Source organism: Dipteris shenzhenensis, chromosome 32, assembly GCF_047967505.1.
Source record: "Dipteris shenzhenensis isolate YYH24624 ecotype China chromosome 32, Dip_SZ_1.0, whole genome shotgun sequence".
In the NCBI taxonomy this organism is placed as follows: Eukaryota; Viridiplantae; Streptophyta; class Polypodiopsida; order Gleicheniales; family Dipteridaceae; genus Dipteris; species Dipteris shenzhenensis.
In genome coordinates, this window is record NC_141627.1 from 27,898,625 (window position 1) to 27,915,149 (window position 16,525).

The 16,525-nt window shown below is 42.9% G+C and overlaps 1 protein-coding gene across 1 annotated transcript; it reads left to right on the top strand.

The window, feature by feature from the left end:
* Positions 1 to 246: 246 nt before the first annotated feature.
* LOC147880547 (uncharacterized) lies at positions 247 to 14,228 on the top strand. The gene is made up of 3 exons (XM_087371026.1): positions 247 to 478; positions 13,006 to 13,200; positions 13,342 to 14,228. Exons 1-3 carry the CDS (start codon positions 282 to 284, stop codon positions 13,577 to 13,579), a joined length of 630 nt encoding a protein of 209 aa, XP_087227152.1. The 5' UTR covers positions 247 to 281; the 3' UTR covers positions 13,580 to 14,228.
* The last annotated feature ends 2,297 nt before the right edge of the window (positions 14,229 to 16,525 follow it).

The following is a 16,525-nucleotide window of genomic DNA, read 5'->3' on the forward strand; positions in this document are numbered from 1 at the left end:
GCACATGGGTTTGTTGCTGCTGTCGTGGGCCGCATTAGCAAATGCGACGCGGGGTCCCCGACTAGTCTGTTTGCGTGTTCCAATATGTTCATTTGCTCCACGTGTGGCATTTGCCACGTGGCAAGGTGTGCAGAAAAAGTGGTGGTAGAGCTGGCTGCAATTCCGCTGAGCCTTTGGTTTTCACGAGTGACACGTGGGAGAAGACGATGAGGCCACCTGCCCAAGATTTTTGTGAAGCTCTTCAGTTTGAACTGTGTATCAATAGCATTTTCTTGAGCTCGATGGTCGTTAACGCAATGGCGATGGCATCTCAATTGCCCCTCTGCCTCTCGGGAATCGTGGGTTCCTCTTCTGATCTTCTCAAACCCTCTCAACGTTCTTTCCCTCGCTCATCGGTTGTACTTCACTGCTCTTGTTCTTCAGCAGCCCCTCCGCCTCCTCTGGACGATGAAGATGGCGCTTCAAAGTCCAGGTCCAGGTATTTTTCGATGTAGGCATTGCCATTCACTTTTCTCTATCGAATTCATACATCAAATTGACTTAGCTCGTGAGAAAAGGCTTAAGTGTGCAGAGAGAGAGAGAGAGAGAGAGAGAGAGAGAGAGAGAGAACTTCGTGTGATGCTGATGATCTGCAACTCATTCCAATTGCCGTTTCAACAATAGCTGTTCAAACTTCCGACTACTTTTGCAGTTACGTTTCAACTGTGTCAATTCCAGGAGAAGCTTGCCAATGGTTGGTACATGTAGGCAATGAATAAGCCAGTTGTGCAATTAATCTAGGACACTTTCCAAAAGTTGACACATACGCAAGTGGATCTGCAAATGGAAGGAAACATGAGCAACTGTTTGACTACGTGAATCAGTTTTGAAGCCCACCGCATCAATTGCTTTTTCTAGGCTTAACCAAACATTGTGGTAAGAATAGTCCAGAGAGCCCATCCTTCATGAGCGTCCATTGCTTTTCGTGGTATCCTGTACCCAACCAGCAGCACGTACAGGCTTTGTAGATGAAGTAAGAGCACATTCCCATGAGGTTGCCAATAGGCCGCCTGGCAGAAACATGCCATTCTGGCTGGTAAATGACAGGATTTGGCATGTTCCCACAATCTTCCCAATGAGGAGAGGGGCTTGATGCTAGCATTGCTCTGCGCGATTGGAGGCATGCAAATACCACTTGCTTAGTGGACAATAAGGGGCTCCTTTGATTTCGGGGTCCCTCCACCACCAGCAGGCTAGAGGGCTTCTTGTAGGTCAGGCAATGTGTCAGAGAAGAGCAGGCCAGCAGAAAGGAGAGCAGGCTAGCATTGAGGAGGAACTGATGCTCCGTGACTGCTAGCCCCTTCTAGATACCAAGAGATGTTTGGATAATTTAAAACAATCCTTTGGTAATGCCTTGGTGAAGTTATCTACGGACTTATCCTGCTCTGAAACTTGAAGCATCTGAGTCTGCTCTGAGTTCTTTATATAGATGTTGTTTGCAATCACAGGATTTTGGCCAAGCTATGTGAGATAGGTTATCATAACCATGGGAAACTGAACTTTTCTTACTATGCCAAGATCATTAATTAATCTTTGAAGCCAAGTTGAACTGATCAATGTTGTTTGCACTTGGAATGATTCACAGGATTCTTGGCCAAAGCTATGCGAGATGGATTATCACAACCAACGTGAACTGAACTTTTTTTAGTTATGCCAAGATCATTAATTAATTTTTGAAGCCAAGTTGAACTGAGTACTTGATATCAATGTTGTTTGCACTTGGAATGATTCACAGGATTCTTGGCCAAAGCTATGTGGGATGGGGTGTCATAACCAAGGGGAACTGAACTTTTCCTAGCTCTGCCAAGATCATTAAGTAATATTTGGAGCCAAGTTGTTTCACAAATTTCTGCATTGGCTGCCATATACCACTTTAAGTTTTGGTTTAGTGGTTGTTTAAGGCTTTCTAATCTGCTCCTAATGTGTTGTTAGGGTCAAGTTTTTGTCCACTTGTGGAGGTTTTAAATGCTTTTGTCTTTTATTGGGTATTTCTCTCTAGACACCACTCTTGCCAAAATAGCCACCTCCCCACTTTTATTAGCACTGGCTCTGCTAGAGACAGTGCTTTAGGATTGAGTTGCGTGGGAGTTTTGTGATTATTCTTAGTTTTTCAGGAATTTTTCTTACGAATTTCTAAAATTCTTCACCTCTACTTTCATATGGTTGTTGGCTTTTCAGCTTTTAGCTTGTGTGTGCTTTCTACCCCCCTCTAACATGGCCAATCTCCCTCCATGCTTGAGCTCTCCCTCATTTCAAGTTTGGAAGGTCTGGACAAATAAGTCATTTATGAACTTACTAACCTAACTAATTTTATGAAGTGTTGGGTAGAAGGCCTTTATCTGAGGAGCACCTAGGTGCTTGACACCTATAGGAGATATGGGTGCATGAGAGGCTGCACTATATCGGCGGTTCTATGATTGCTTTGTTGGTGAAGAGGTTTATTATGCCTCATATTGGTGAGCTAAGACAGCATGGGAAACTTTAAAGACCAAGTCGTAGCCCAAAATGAGGCTAGGGTCTTATTAGAAACATGGTGGAGAGAGAGAGAGAGAGAGAGAGAGAGAGAGAGAGAGAGAGAGAGAAGGTTAGGGTGTGTCGAAATGATACTCAAATGAACACATGAATAAGGCTTTCATTCATTCATCAAGTATGACATGATAAGTGAAGTACAAGCCTTGTATAGGCAGAGCACACACACACATGTACCAAGTGTATATGGGATAACTCCCAGAATGACACGTGGCACTCACACATGACTCACACATGAACTAGTACTAGAACTCCTAGTACTACACACCAACACCACATCACCACACTCTTTGGCTATGATATCTCCAACACCCCCCTTCAGAGCAAAGAGTGTGAGACCCAACACGCAAGAGTAGACCGATCCCCCCTCCGCTGCAATACTTTTTGGGGGACAACCCAGGGCAGAGTACCTGTTATTGACTCCAAACACATTCCGTTTAGAGGGACAACTCAAGGCTGAGAACCTTTATTGACTCAACACAAACACACAGCATAGGGGGGCTAGAAAGCCCAATCCTGGTCGTAAGAGTCCTCATCCTCAAGAGAGTCCGTGAACCTCTGTTGTAGCTGCATGTATCTCCTCTAGGGGCAATCCACGTTCAGTTTGTTCTTCAGCAAGGAGATAGGCATGCTGCTTCTCTTGTTCATGTTCCTTCTTCTTGAAGCAGTGAGCTTCAATGTGTCCTTTTCTCTTGCAAAACCTGCAAATAATGTTCTTGTTGGTCTTCCATTTGCTGGTGGAAGCAAATGCTTGATCACCAGGAGAGGCAAGAGAGGCTTCCTTCTTGCGACAGTCCTTCTCAATGAGGAGTGCCACCATATCATCAAACGTGGTAGTGGCAAGGCGAAGGACTTTAAGAGTTTGCTCAAAGCGAGAGATTCCATGCATACTCTTCATAAGGACAGCCATCTTATCTTCATCATTTGACGTGCTTTTCAAACTTGAGAGTTGTTGAACAAGAGATTGAAACCATGCTAGATGATCACTCAACTCATCACTCTCTTCCATTTTCAAATCATAAAACTTGAGCTTCAGAAAGACTTTAGAGTTGGTGATTTTATTACCAAACAATGTCTCGAGGCAATCCCAAATCTCCCTAGCTGTTGACTTGAAGTCCACATGATGAATAAGAGTGTCAGCCAAGCAAAGACAAATGAGGGCAATGGCCTTAACATTCTGCTACTTCCAAATCCTTTGGCCTCCAAATCACCCGAGAATCTGCAACCCGACGTGCGTGAATGAACAGCTCTGCTGCAGCGGCCTGGAAACCCTAAAAACGGGACTGAAGATGCTCTGAAATAGCTTGAAATTTCACACGTGCAAACCTGATATGCTCCGAAATGCACATAGCCCTTGGAAAATGTTCCAAAATGCAGAGGATGGCATCCACACAGCATTGGCAGGGCTGGAACTGCTCGGAAACACCTCGAAACACTCAAAAAGTTGGAAAAGGTGGCCAGAAGTGTGCTGCTACATGGCAGCTATGCAGCAGCAGCAAGGTGGCAGGAGGAGGTGCTCAAACAACAGGGAAAAGGAGGTGAAATGAGCACAAAAAGAGACAGGTATGGAGAGGTAGGCTATGGTGGAGGTGAATGGGCACAAAGGAGGGCAAATGGCTGCAGGATAGAGGCGAAAATGAGCAGGACTGAGGTGGCTGCAGAAATAAAAGCTACAACAGAACTAGGATTTCGGATTAGGGTTAGGTCTAGGATGACGTGGCTGCTATGGCAGGGTGAACCTGCTCTGATACCATGTTAGAAACATGGTGGAGAGAGAGAGAGAGAGAGAGAGAGAGAGAGAGAGAAGATTAGGGTATGTGGAAATGATACTCAAATGAAGACATGAAGAAGGCTTTCATTCATTCATCAAGTATGACATGATAAGTGAAGTACAAGCCTTATATAGGCTGAGCACACACACATGTACCAAGTGTATATGGGATAACTCCCAGAGTGATACATGACTCACATCTAGTACTATGCACCAACACATCACATCACCACACTCTTTGGCTATGATATCTCCAACAGGTTTCTCATCTGAAGAGACAACTTGATGGCATTATGATGCATAAGGGGATTTTATGTCGGAGCACTTAACTAAGATCCAAGATATTTGTAAATAGTTGCTTGATATTGATGAAGTCATTTCAAACAATCAGTTCATTTCTTGCTTATCTTTTTACACATCACTGAACCTGTCTTAACCCACTCATGTCCCAACCCACTCACGTTCTAGGAAGTAGTGGGGTGGTCAGTGTTGCAGGAAGAGCAAACACAAAAAAATATTGAGTGGATCAGGCCCTTATTGCCAAAGGCAAGGGGAACTGCATGCAAGGTATTATTAGTCAAAGAGTGATTCAGCTCGGTCATCAAGTTAACAATCAACAAAAAGCAGGCAATCCCAAGAAAAGGGGAAATGTCATTATTGTAAAAAGCCAGGGCACTTCATTAGTGAATGCAGGAAAAGAATTGCAAAGGAGAAGGGAAAGTCTGGCACTCTAAATACAGATCCCAGCCATTCCAATGCAAATAAGGATGATGCTTCAGCCAACTTTGTGGCTGAAGAATGGACTTTTCTAGTATGCAAATGATCCCCGATAGCACATTGCATTACTCAATGTGGCTGAAACTTCGGGTGTTGTTTTGTACATTGATAGTGGTGCATCTAGGACATTACCTCTCACAGGGAGTTATTTGCAGATTTGCAGCCTGCTCTAGTTGGCAAGAAAATGTCCTATGCCAACAATTCTTCTTATCTTGTCAAAGGAGTTGGGAAGATGATGTTGTCATCAATTGATGGAATTGATTTGTGTCTTCCAGATGTACTTTATAAGCCAGGGTTAATTGCAGTTTCCTATAATGGGAAAAGAGGTTGTGTTTGTCACCTTTGAAGATAACACGTGCATACTCAAGGGCTATCTGGCACTTGTACTAGGCGTTATACCAATTCGATATATTTGACAGAAGCATAATTGCTTGTTTGACAACAATCTCTACTTTTGCGAGAGCCAGAGATTCATAACTATGCTGACCTACTAGATACCTCAAGGAGGTACTTCGCTTGTTGCATCAGCAGGCAATGTAAAGATAAAAAACGAGGATTGTCTTCTCTTTGTACATTGATATTGAATTCAGTTTTATGATTTTGTCACAATGTTAGTTCATGTGGAAGGTGAAAGCATATATATATACCTTTGTAAGACTAGAATAAGTCCAATCATACAAATTTAGATTTCTTGTTGTTCTAAAGACCAAAAATCTACACAGAAAATAAAAGGGAAAATGAAAGAGAAGAAAAAAGAGGTACACAAAAACAAAAGGCGAAAGCATTCTAACTAGAGAGAGAGAGAGAGAGAGAGAGAGAGAGAGAGAGAGAGTCCTGACATGGCAGAGCCATTCGAAGGCTTCTACTTGCCGGTTCCTGGCATTGGTTTCATAAGAATGTTGATCTAGTGGTAACCTCAAGAGGTACATGGCTCATTGCATTAGCATGCAATGTAGAGATAAACAATGAGGATATGTTTTCTTTTTGTACATTGATGTTAAACTCAGTAACATGCTTTTGTCACCATGTTTGTTCAAGTGGAGCGTGAAAGCATTCTGAACAGACAAACAAAGAGTTCTGATGGTAGAAGCATTTGGAAGCTTCTTCTTGCTGGTTGAAGGTGTTGGGATGGTGATGCTTAAGGAGCAACTCACATGGAGGACTTTCCAATGGGCATGATGCTATGTAGGTGTTTTGGTCACTAGTTTTAAGACTATATCTAAGAGATCCCATGCGACCCACGAGAATAGGAGGATTACTTTGGTGGACCCTATGACTCGTGAGAGTTTGGAGATGGACAGAGCTCAAAAACATGGAGCTTAGCTGAAATCAGATTGCAAGAATCAAGTACAAGAGGGCTGTCAACATGACAAACCTGAAACCCTAGGGTGAGCCTACGGTGAGTCGACACACTGACTGTACCCTAACTCAACCACTAACCATGGTTGGGGGGAAACTTTAGAAGGAAAAAGTGTCCCTAACCCTCCTAATGGACTAGATATATTGGCCATTGCCTTAAATATTACAATATTTCCAACACCCCTCCGCAGTGACAATGTCCTGGTGTACAAGGAGTGACCTCAATCACCAAATGGAAGTAATCCCAAAGCTTTGCGGAGAGCTTCAAAACATTTCTTTGGAGAGGGCCTTGTAACCTCTCTCTGACATAATGATAATGGATCTCAACGTGTTACATGCATGCAAGAACACAAAATTCTGTGCCACCATAATAGCCATCTAATTGTCAGTAAGTATTGGGAGTCTATGGCTGCAAACCACCACGAAGATCTGTCATCAATCTCTTGAGCCATACACGTTCAACTATAATTGTGACAGCTGCCCTGTACTCAGCTTCACAAGATGAAGTAGCCATAGTGGATTGTTTCTTCCTCAACCATGAAATGCATGTGCCATGAACTGCCAATAAAGAAGCAATTTCAATGGGTTGGAATCTCCAGTGTCATAATCACGAGCCCAATCTGAATGAAGTAGCCAGTGGATTGTTTCTTCCTCGACCATGAAATGTATGAACTGCCAATAAAGAAATAATTTCAACGGGTTGGAATGTCTAGTGTCATAATCACAAGCCCAATCTTAATCACTGAAAGCGTGCAAGTCAAAGTCCCCCTCTTGGCATAAACAGACTAGGAGACTGAGTGCCGTGCAAATATCTGAAAACATGCTTTATAGCACCAGTACTGTGTTAGCTGTGCATATACCTGCTCAATTGGGACACATTGAACTGAATATCTAGATGTGTATTGCAGAGATAAATAAGGCATCCAACAGCTTGACGGTATACAAAAGATCAAAAGGTTCACCTGCATCATGCATGGACAGCCTCAACCTGGCTCCATGGGAGTTGAAATAAGCTTGCAGTCCTGAAAATTGAACCTTTGCAACTGTTCCTGGATGTATTTTGACTGTTTGAGCACAAATCCTTCATCTATTTGCATAAACTGAATGCCCAAATAATAGTGTAACAAAACCAGATCAGCAAACGCAAATGAAGCTTCAAGATCATCCTTGAAATCTGCAATTTTCTCTTCATTTGTGCCTTAGAGCAGCATATCATCCACACAAGATGATAATGAGCAAATCCCTTTGGTCTTTCTTGACATAAAGGTACTCTCTGTTGAACTATTTTGTAGACCCTGATTGGTCCAAAATGTATGAATTTTCTCATACCAAGCCCATGGGGCTTGTATCAGCCCATAAAGTGCCTTGTGGAGTCTGCATACCTTATATTCCTGACCAAGCATTTGAAAACCAATGGGCTGACTCAAATACACTTCACCCTGCAAGTCCCCATTGAGAAGGCTGTTTTTATATCCAACTGATGTACTTTCCAAGCAAAATGAGCAGCCAATGAAACAACACACATGATGGTGGTCATCATGGGCGTGGGGGCAAAGGTTTCATCATGATTATTGCCATCTGCTGAGAATAGCCCTTGGCAACCAACCTTGCCTTGTACCTCTGAATGGCACCATCAAATCTTCTTTTAATCTTGTGCACCCACTTTGTCCCAATAGCTTTCTTCCCTCTGGGCAAATCCACCAGTTCCCGTGCATTGCTCTTCATGATAGATCCAATTCTACCTACATGGCTCTCATCCAATCTTGAGCATCCTCCAAAAGTGCTTGGTTCTTCTTTATCATACAATGAACTCATCCAAGCTGAATCAACAAAGTTTGCTCCACTCGTCCCTCTTGAACCAGCCTTTGTTCTATTGGAACGAGGAGCTTAAAGTCTGCCGTCCTGCAAAGTCTACAACAGCCATCTAGCGACTGTTCTAGCTTCCTGTGAAGCAGCCCTCTCTTCTCTGACAACCTCTTGCGCAACATCATGTGCGATAGGCTGATTCTAGATCTGATCTAGAGCATCCACAGCCTGCTGTGCATCAGCATGTGCAGGCTGAATATTATGATTTTCTACTGGTCAGTGGTTACTCTGAAGTGCCTTCACCTGCTAGTGGAAGCAGCCCTGCAAACACATCTTGAATGTTTGTATGCAGCTGTCTAGCAAACTCAATCATGGACAGATCTGAGTTTTCTGCGAAAACCACATCTCTATTCACAAAAATCCTTTGTGTCTGAGGATGTAGAGACAGTACGTCTTGCTCACAAATGTAGCCAACACAAATGCATTTAACTGCCTTATCATCCAACTTGATTCTCACCTAACTGGGCATATGTGCATAGGCTACACAACCAAAAACCCTGAGGTAGTCCATCTTGGGTTTTCAGTTGTACCAAGCCCCAGACGATGTAACAGTTTTCAAGGCCTTGGTGGGCATCTGTTGAAAACATATCCTTAAAACAGTACTGCCTCCAACCGAAATCTGTGTGGCAATCTTTTCCCTTTAATCATGCATCTGGCCATTTCCACCAGAGACCTGTTCTCCTCTCAGGAACACCACTTTGCTGAGCTGTATAAGGGGCTATATACTGGTGCATTGTCCCTCTTTCCAAGAAATCTTTTCCCCCTTTGTCTGTTCTCTAATTCTGCACTTTGCATCCAGATTCACTCTCAACCATAGCTACAAACTACTTGAAGCACTGAAAGAGTCAGATTTTTCTCTCAAAGGATACACCCATGAAAATCTAGAAAAATGTGTTAGATATATTTATATTTCCTAAGGCAGTGGCCAATGTTATGTAAGAAGGGGCTAGGGGCACTTTTTCCCTTTATTAAGGTTTTTTCCCCCTAACCTCCCTTAGAGGTTGAGTTTGTGGGTGAGTTAGTCACCACACATGGTTTGACCCTAGTTAGGGTTCATCCTAGGGTTTTGTCTCTATGACTACCCTAGCTTTGTACTTCATTTTGTGCTGTTGCAATTTCATTACATCTTCTTTCAGTTCCATTCTTGCACATTCTCTCGGTTTCTTTCCAACATTTTGCAAAGCTGACTGATGTCGATCTGATAGTGTCACTGCAAGGGGGTGTTAGAAATATAAGACAATGGCCAATGTTAAGTAATAAGGGGCTAGCTGTACTTTTTCCCTTTATTACGGTTTTTTCTCCCTAACCTTAGTTAGAGGCATAGTTACCAGGGAACGGCGTTCCGACATTTGGAACGTCATTCCGTGGAGCCGAAACAGCCCCGGAACATCCCCCCTTTAAAAAAAGGCTCTTTGAAAGTTTCAAATGGCTATTTTAGAGCTTATATAGAAAGTTTAAGGCTGTAAAACGTTAGTTTCTTTCATTTTCTAGCATAGTTTTATGTCATATGACGTGTTGTGTATGATGTGGCGTTCCAGTCCCCGCCCGGAACATCCCTGTTCCGACACCCAAATTTCCAGAATGTTCCCATTTCTGGTAACTATGGTTAGAGGTTGAGTTAGTGGGTGAGCTAGTCACACCACATGTATTGACCCTAGTTACGGTCCATCCTAAAGTTTTGTCTCTATAACTACCCTAGCCTTATACTTTTATCAATGATGATTGGCTTCCCTTTCAAGCTTGCTCTCTTCATGAGAACTTGTTGTCTTGCCTTGGCATATTCAAATTTGATGATCAGTGGCTATTCTCATGTGTAATCTTTTCTGAATGCATTATCAATGGGAGTTCCATCCACCCCAAACTTCTCATGCATGTATTTCTTGGTTGTCTTTGTTTTACACGTGGGGTGTCTTCCTGTGCTGCAGGTGGGGTCTGTCAGAAAAGCCCAGTCATTGGATGTATATTTTATCTCCAGAAGGCATTTCTGTCCATCAGAGGACTATGAAGGGCTACTTGTGGATGAGAAGAGAAAATGTGACGGGAGTGGTCCTTGTAGGAGAGGCTAGAGGTAGAGGGGGAGGTCGATCTAGAGGTAGGGGTGGGTCAGGCTACACACACACATGGACGCTATGCGACGACATACAACGCTACTTGATGATGCTTAGAAACAAGCAGACAACACATAGGTGCACACACAGACGGACACCACGCACTAACCAGACGGGCAAATGCACACCTCACACATGTGCTACATGAGGATGGGCCTCAGTCACTCAACTAGGAAGATAAGCATGATCACATGGAAGAATGGATTCGGTCTCCAAAAAACAACCACCTCTTCACGTTCCATCAAGAGGGAATGTGATTGGATGGAAGGCATTGTCTCAATGAGGTCATCCTCATTCCTTCTTTATCTAAAATAATGATGAGAACCACATGCGTTGTTGATCTTCCATCAAGAAGTGTGATTGGATGCCATTGAGTTTTCAAATTAAAACTAAGGTAGATGGATTTATTGAGAAAACAAGGTGAAACTTGTGGCCAATGAGGAGGTTTACATGGAGCAGCCACCTAGTTTTGTGCAGAAATGACAGCAGGATAAGTGTTGTAAGCTCACCAAGTCATGTTATGGGCTCAAACAAGCACCCAAATCTTGGTACACAAAGATATATGCCTTCTTCCGATTTTGCATTAACTATATAGGGTATCCCAAAACTTGCCATTTTCTCTCTTGATGATCTGATCTCAGCATTATAAAGTAATGGTCAGGCTCTCATAGAACAGCTCAATCCTACACAGTACAACCAATTTGAGATAAAACATTTGTAAAACACCTGGAGCAGTTGCACCATTTTATGGGGTATTGAAGTATGCCAGCATAATGTGAACTTTTGTAAGATAAGGCAAGTGCTCAAAAGGCCTTTTGGCAAAGTCTACGTGCAGGACAAGGAGGCAATTTCCACTCCAATCACGGAAGCCATTGGAACATAGCCAAAAGAATTCTGAAGTACATCTATCCTCCCACGGGCTCAGAAACTTTGTACTAGTGCTTTTATGTTTATGTTGTACTTGCCTTGGGGTGCAGATGTCCGCTTAGAGGCTCCACTCATTCAGTTCATTGGATCTGGTTTTTTCAGTCTCATAGACCCTTTGGTCTATCAAAGACTTTAATAGTCTCTCTCTCTCTCTCACACACACACACACACACACACACACACACACACATTGTTGTTTCATATAATTTTTAAAGACATTATTTGTACAATTGGATATACTTTAGGCTTAGGATCATATATGTAAATGCATATATAGATACATACAACACACACACATACACACATGCATGCATGTGCATGTGTATGTGTGCCTGGGTGCACACACATGTGCTTTTGTTGGTGGAGAACTGTCTAATGATATGTGAAGTAGCTGGTCCATTAGCCATGATATTTGTGTGGCCGGTTGGTGATTGAAAATCTTGTGAAGAATAACTCTCAAAGAGATCAGCACTCTGCTCACATAAATAATGAATGAAAAATGTAATGGTATACGATGGTTTAAGTTGGGTTTTCATAGAGATTGCAAATATTTAAGGTAAAAATGGTATTTATCATGGTATGTACATGAAGTATTATATTACACTGAACTACGACATTCACTTTTCTACACCAAAGATATGATTTATCATGACCAATGCCTAACATGATCTGTCCTCTGTAGTGGCCTGTCCGAAATGTGCCCTCTTGATTTAGTGGGTTTTGGCAAATCTTCGAAGATGATTTCATTCAGTGTTTGAAGCTTGCTTGCTAATCATTTGGAGAGCATGAGGATTTGCAACGTCTCAATGCACTTTCATATGCTTCCATTTCAAGTCTAAGAGCGTAGTTCGAGCTCTCAGTGGACCCATTGTGCTAGCCCGGATAACTTTAATGTTCACATTCTGGAAGTGCAACTGCATGCATTCTCTCTCTAGCATAGCATGGGAAATATCCCTTTTGTAGTCTTGTGAGTGCAGCCAAAGTCAAGAAGTATATTCCCTCTAAATTGTACTGGCAGGTGTATACATATTGGCACTATCTACCATTTGGAGTTTCTTGTAGGATTGACTGCACGAATGGTCTGAAACTTGTAAAGTCATAATATCAGTCTCACTGATAATGACTTTCACTCAAGTGGCCCAGCCTCATCAGCTAGAGAGAGAGAGAGAGAGAGAGAGAGAGAGGAAAGTAGAATTTTTAACCTGAATTTGCACTGCAGACCTTTCAGCATTGTTGGGACTGAAATTCCCAACAATGCTGACATGATTTTGCCAAAACCTTCCACCCTATTTACATGGCTATGCTAGAGGCAGTGAAGGCTGTTCGCATAGCTATTAGCCTCACTTTGTGTGCCTCCCATATAGTCATATTATCAAGCATAAAACTGCCAGCTGCACAAATATTTCTCTCTTTAATGTTGCAGTTTTTCTTTTTCCCTCATTGTCTGCCAAATTGTATCTCAAGATCATGAATGAATGTATGTGTGTGTGTGTGTGTGTGTGTGAGAGAGAGAGAGAGAGAGAGAGAGAGAGAGAGAGAGAGAGATTCCTGAGATGCATGCTGTCATGTAGATATCAACTTGAATGAAGAGAGTTCAAGGAAGATAATGTTCGGGTTGGTGTTTTGCAGCGGAATCATGGTGGTATTGGAAAGTGCTAATAAGCATTTAGCCAAGGCAGCATTGGCAACAGCTGTGGCTAGCTTAGTTATCCTTGGTCCCATTGATGATGTACAAGCGGCTAAGAGTGGTGGACGTGCTGGCGGGCAAGCATTTCGGTCAGCACCACCACCTAGAGCGGCACCAAGGATAGATAACTCCAGACGGTATGCTGGTTGGCCACGAAAGCAACACTTCCACTGTTTTTTCTAGTTTTTGTATTTGTAGTAGCCTTTCTTTAGGGTGTCTTATACGGGCTTCGGTTGGCTCTAGGATACATGTATGTGACTCACCTCAAATAAATGCAGGTCCAACATCTACATCAATCCTCCTTCCTTTGTGGCTCCGCCCTTATACGGGGGCTATGGCAGCCCTTTCTTTGGTGGCTGGGGATGGTCCCCATTTTCATTTTTTGCTCCTGGTCCCAGCATTGCAGTCGGAGTAGGCAGTGGGTTTAATATTATTCTTGTCCTGTTTCTGGTCTCTTTTGTTGGTGGCATTATAAATTCCTTTCTGAGAAGAGATGATGACGACTATGATGACTAAGTACAGAGTAAAATATTATAATATGTGGTGGGTTTAAAGCCACTGTTGATCATGTGAATCTTCAGTAAAAAAGTCCAATGTTTTCTATGCTTGAAGTCAACATTCCACTCTGGGTTAACAATCATATCTATATGTGTGCAACTCAGTTGTCTGCATGTTTTTGGCAGCTCACATGGGGCTTTGTACGGATTTTTAACAATACGAGGTTGCAGGCGCAGGCAGTGAGTCAAGATTTTAGCTTTTCCTCGAGGAGAATGCTCTGAAATATGGTCTGCTACGAGATGCCACCTGTTCATTATTTGTTTATTAGCTTTTCCTCGAGGAGAACGTTCTGAAAGATGGTCTGCTATCAAATGCTACTTAGGTCTGTTCGTCATTCGTTTATTGTTGTGAAAGCTAGCAAAAACAGATTCCACATAAAGGACAGGAGATCTCTAATTACACATGATAAAATGGTACGGGAGACTTGTTGCCATGACTTTACTGTGAGGATAGAAGTCCACAACTGACACCATTGTACAAGTAGTGTTGAATTTCTGAGTGTCTGCACTGAAGAACAGTTTTTCCTAAAACAGGAACTTTTGGTTTGGAAAGGGCATGCTCCGATTGTATGACAATGAAATTTTAACAATGGATTTAATCTTAGTACTGTTTTTCTTGTTGTCATGCCATTGTATTGTGCATAATCTGTGTATGAGTAATACTTTATAATTTTCCGTTGAAGCATGCAGGACCCAGGTATGTTTTAAGAGTTCACCATTGTAAAACATTAGTATTGGGTTTTAAAAGCCATTGGAAAATATGACTTCGTAATATATCACTGCCTACAATAGGAAGTGTACATGTATGTACATAATCCTTCTCTCCCCCTCCATACACACACCTAGGATATCCAATCGGCTCCTATTTCACTTCATCTATGCCCGAGAGAACTTTAGGTGAGGAAAATACTATTAACAAGCTACAAGCGTGAATTCTTGGCTCAAGAGTGCAGAGTGAGTAGATACTTACGATGCTCAGGTGACTACTTACTCAAGTTGGTTGGCTCCTAACTCGAAATGCGCTACAAGTGGATCATCTCCCATCCTAGCTCAACACGTACAAGGGCCATTGGAGTCATTCCCTTGGTAGAATCTACCTGGGAAATCTACTTGAATGATCCTAACGGATATTAAAACTCAATTAGGCAACAGTCCCGAATTTGGGGAACTTGTATAATTTTGCAGCAGCACGGAAGCAAGGCAACTGTATCTTCATTTAATCATATTACAACTATACACAAGATATTCTTTGGCACAATTCACCATCTTGCAATGGAAATCGGGCATCGCACGTAAGTGATCTAGGTTCAAGGAAGCTCGAGTCTGAGGATCATTGAAAAGGTGCTCACACAATTCTGAAATATATACATGTACACACACACACACACACACTCATATGTGTGTGTGTGTAATATGTATGTATATCTATGAGCATCTAAAGGCTCATGCAGGACTATTGACAGGTCCATGCAAAGAAGGATCCACATGTAGGGCTGCAGATGAGGCCTTTAATAGGCATTATATAGGCCATGTCTGCTGATTGCAGGTACAGGTCAGCCCTACCTGGGCTGGTCGGCCATACAGCTGCAGCAGGGTTGATAGACAGCAATCGACAGGTGCAAGGACCTGGTAGGTCTGTTTTATAGACTAGTTGATCAGATTTGGAGCTATCTAGCCCCATATAAAGGCTTCCATCCGCGGGCAGGGGGAGGGGAGGGGAGGGGGTCTTAGTAATCACAGTTCCTCACCTTTGGTTGCAGAGTAGGGCAGCTAGGAGGTGTAGGAATTGACTTTAGTAATACACTCTCTTAACAGTAGCTTTTTAACAGGAAGAAAAGGTGCAAGAAGAGGTGTACGAGCAGCATCTTGGCAGCCTGTTAAAGCTCCATTGGAGCATGCAGGCTGACATTTGTTGGAGGCTCTCAATGGAGGTAGAAGGCAGTACATGGAAATGCCTACAGCTCACCTTCAGGCAGCACACAAGCTGCTAGATCCTGCTCTGAGGGGAGTTTGCCACAACAAGAGGCTCTCTATTATTTTCTGACATGGTATCAGAATTAGGGAGGAGTCCATGGTATCATGAGAGGACCTTTTATTCAAAGGAGGTGAATTCAACTCAAAATCGCGAAGTTCGAGCAACTGCATCATCTGATGGAGAGGGACCTTTTTGAGAAAGAAGGTGCCTAGGTTCAAACCAGTGTGCCTTTGTCAAGTAAGGACTGCATTTGTATCAGTAGCATCTTTGGTGTTGGCCCTGTGCACACGAGGCTAGGAATGCGCCGTTGGTGGCTGGTTTTGGATATTGGCCCAAGCTTCGAAGCCTAGTTGGAGCGCCACTGATGCTCAAATTGGCACCTCCATTTTCGAGGGTGCAGATTGACCATTTGTGCATCATTTCTCGTTTAACCAATCTGCACTTGCCATTTGACTTTGAGCATTGCCTTCAATCTTCCTCTAGAAATCCAAAGCTGACAACGTGCTCTATCTAGCCAATGAAAAATGGCCACCTACAAACTGGTAGCACTCTGCAGCTCACATAGAACTCATGATTTGGTTCATGCGAAATAATAGCACTGGGGGCTTGAGAGCCGCACCAACGACGCATTCCTGACATCGTGTGCATTGTCTCTAGGTCTATCCAAGATCTTCATTCCAATGGCTTCACCGATGCCTTTTTCGAACTCCAGACAGGGGGGTTAAGTGGATGGAAATAATTAGCCAAGGTGAATCCATGAAGCCATGTGGTGGCTAGGAAGGTAACGATGACAAAGAGGGAAGTTGAAGCCCTTGGACACAATGGATGCGACGGGAAAGGTACTTAAGGTGAACAGTGGGAGGAAAAGGATGTTGAGTCATTGTCTATGATCATTGGAATGACATCACATGTGGCACGAGATTGACAATT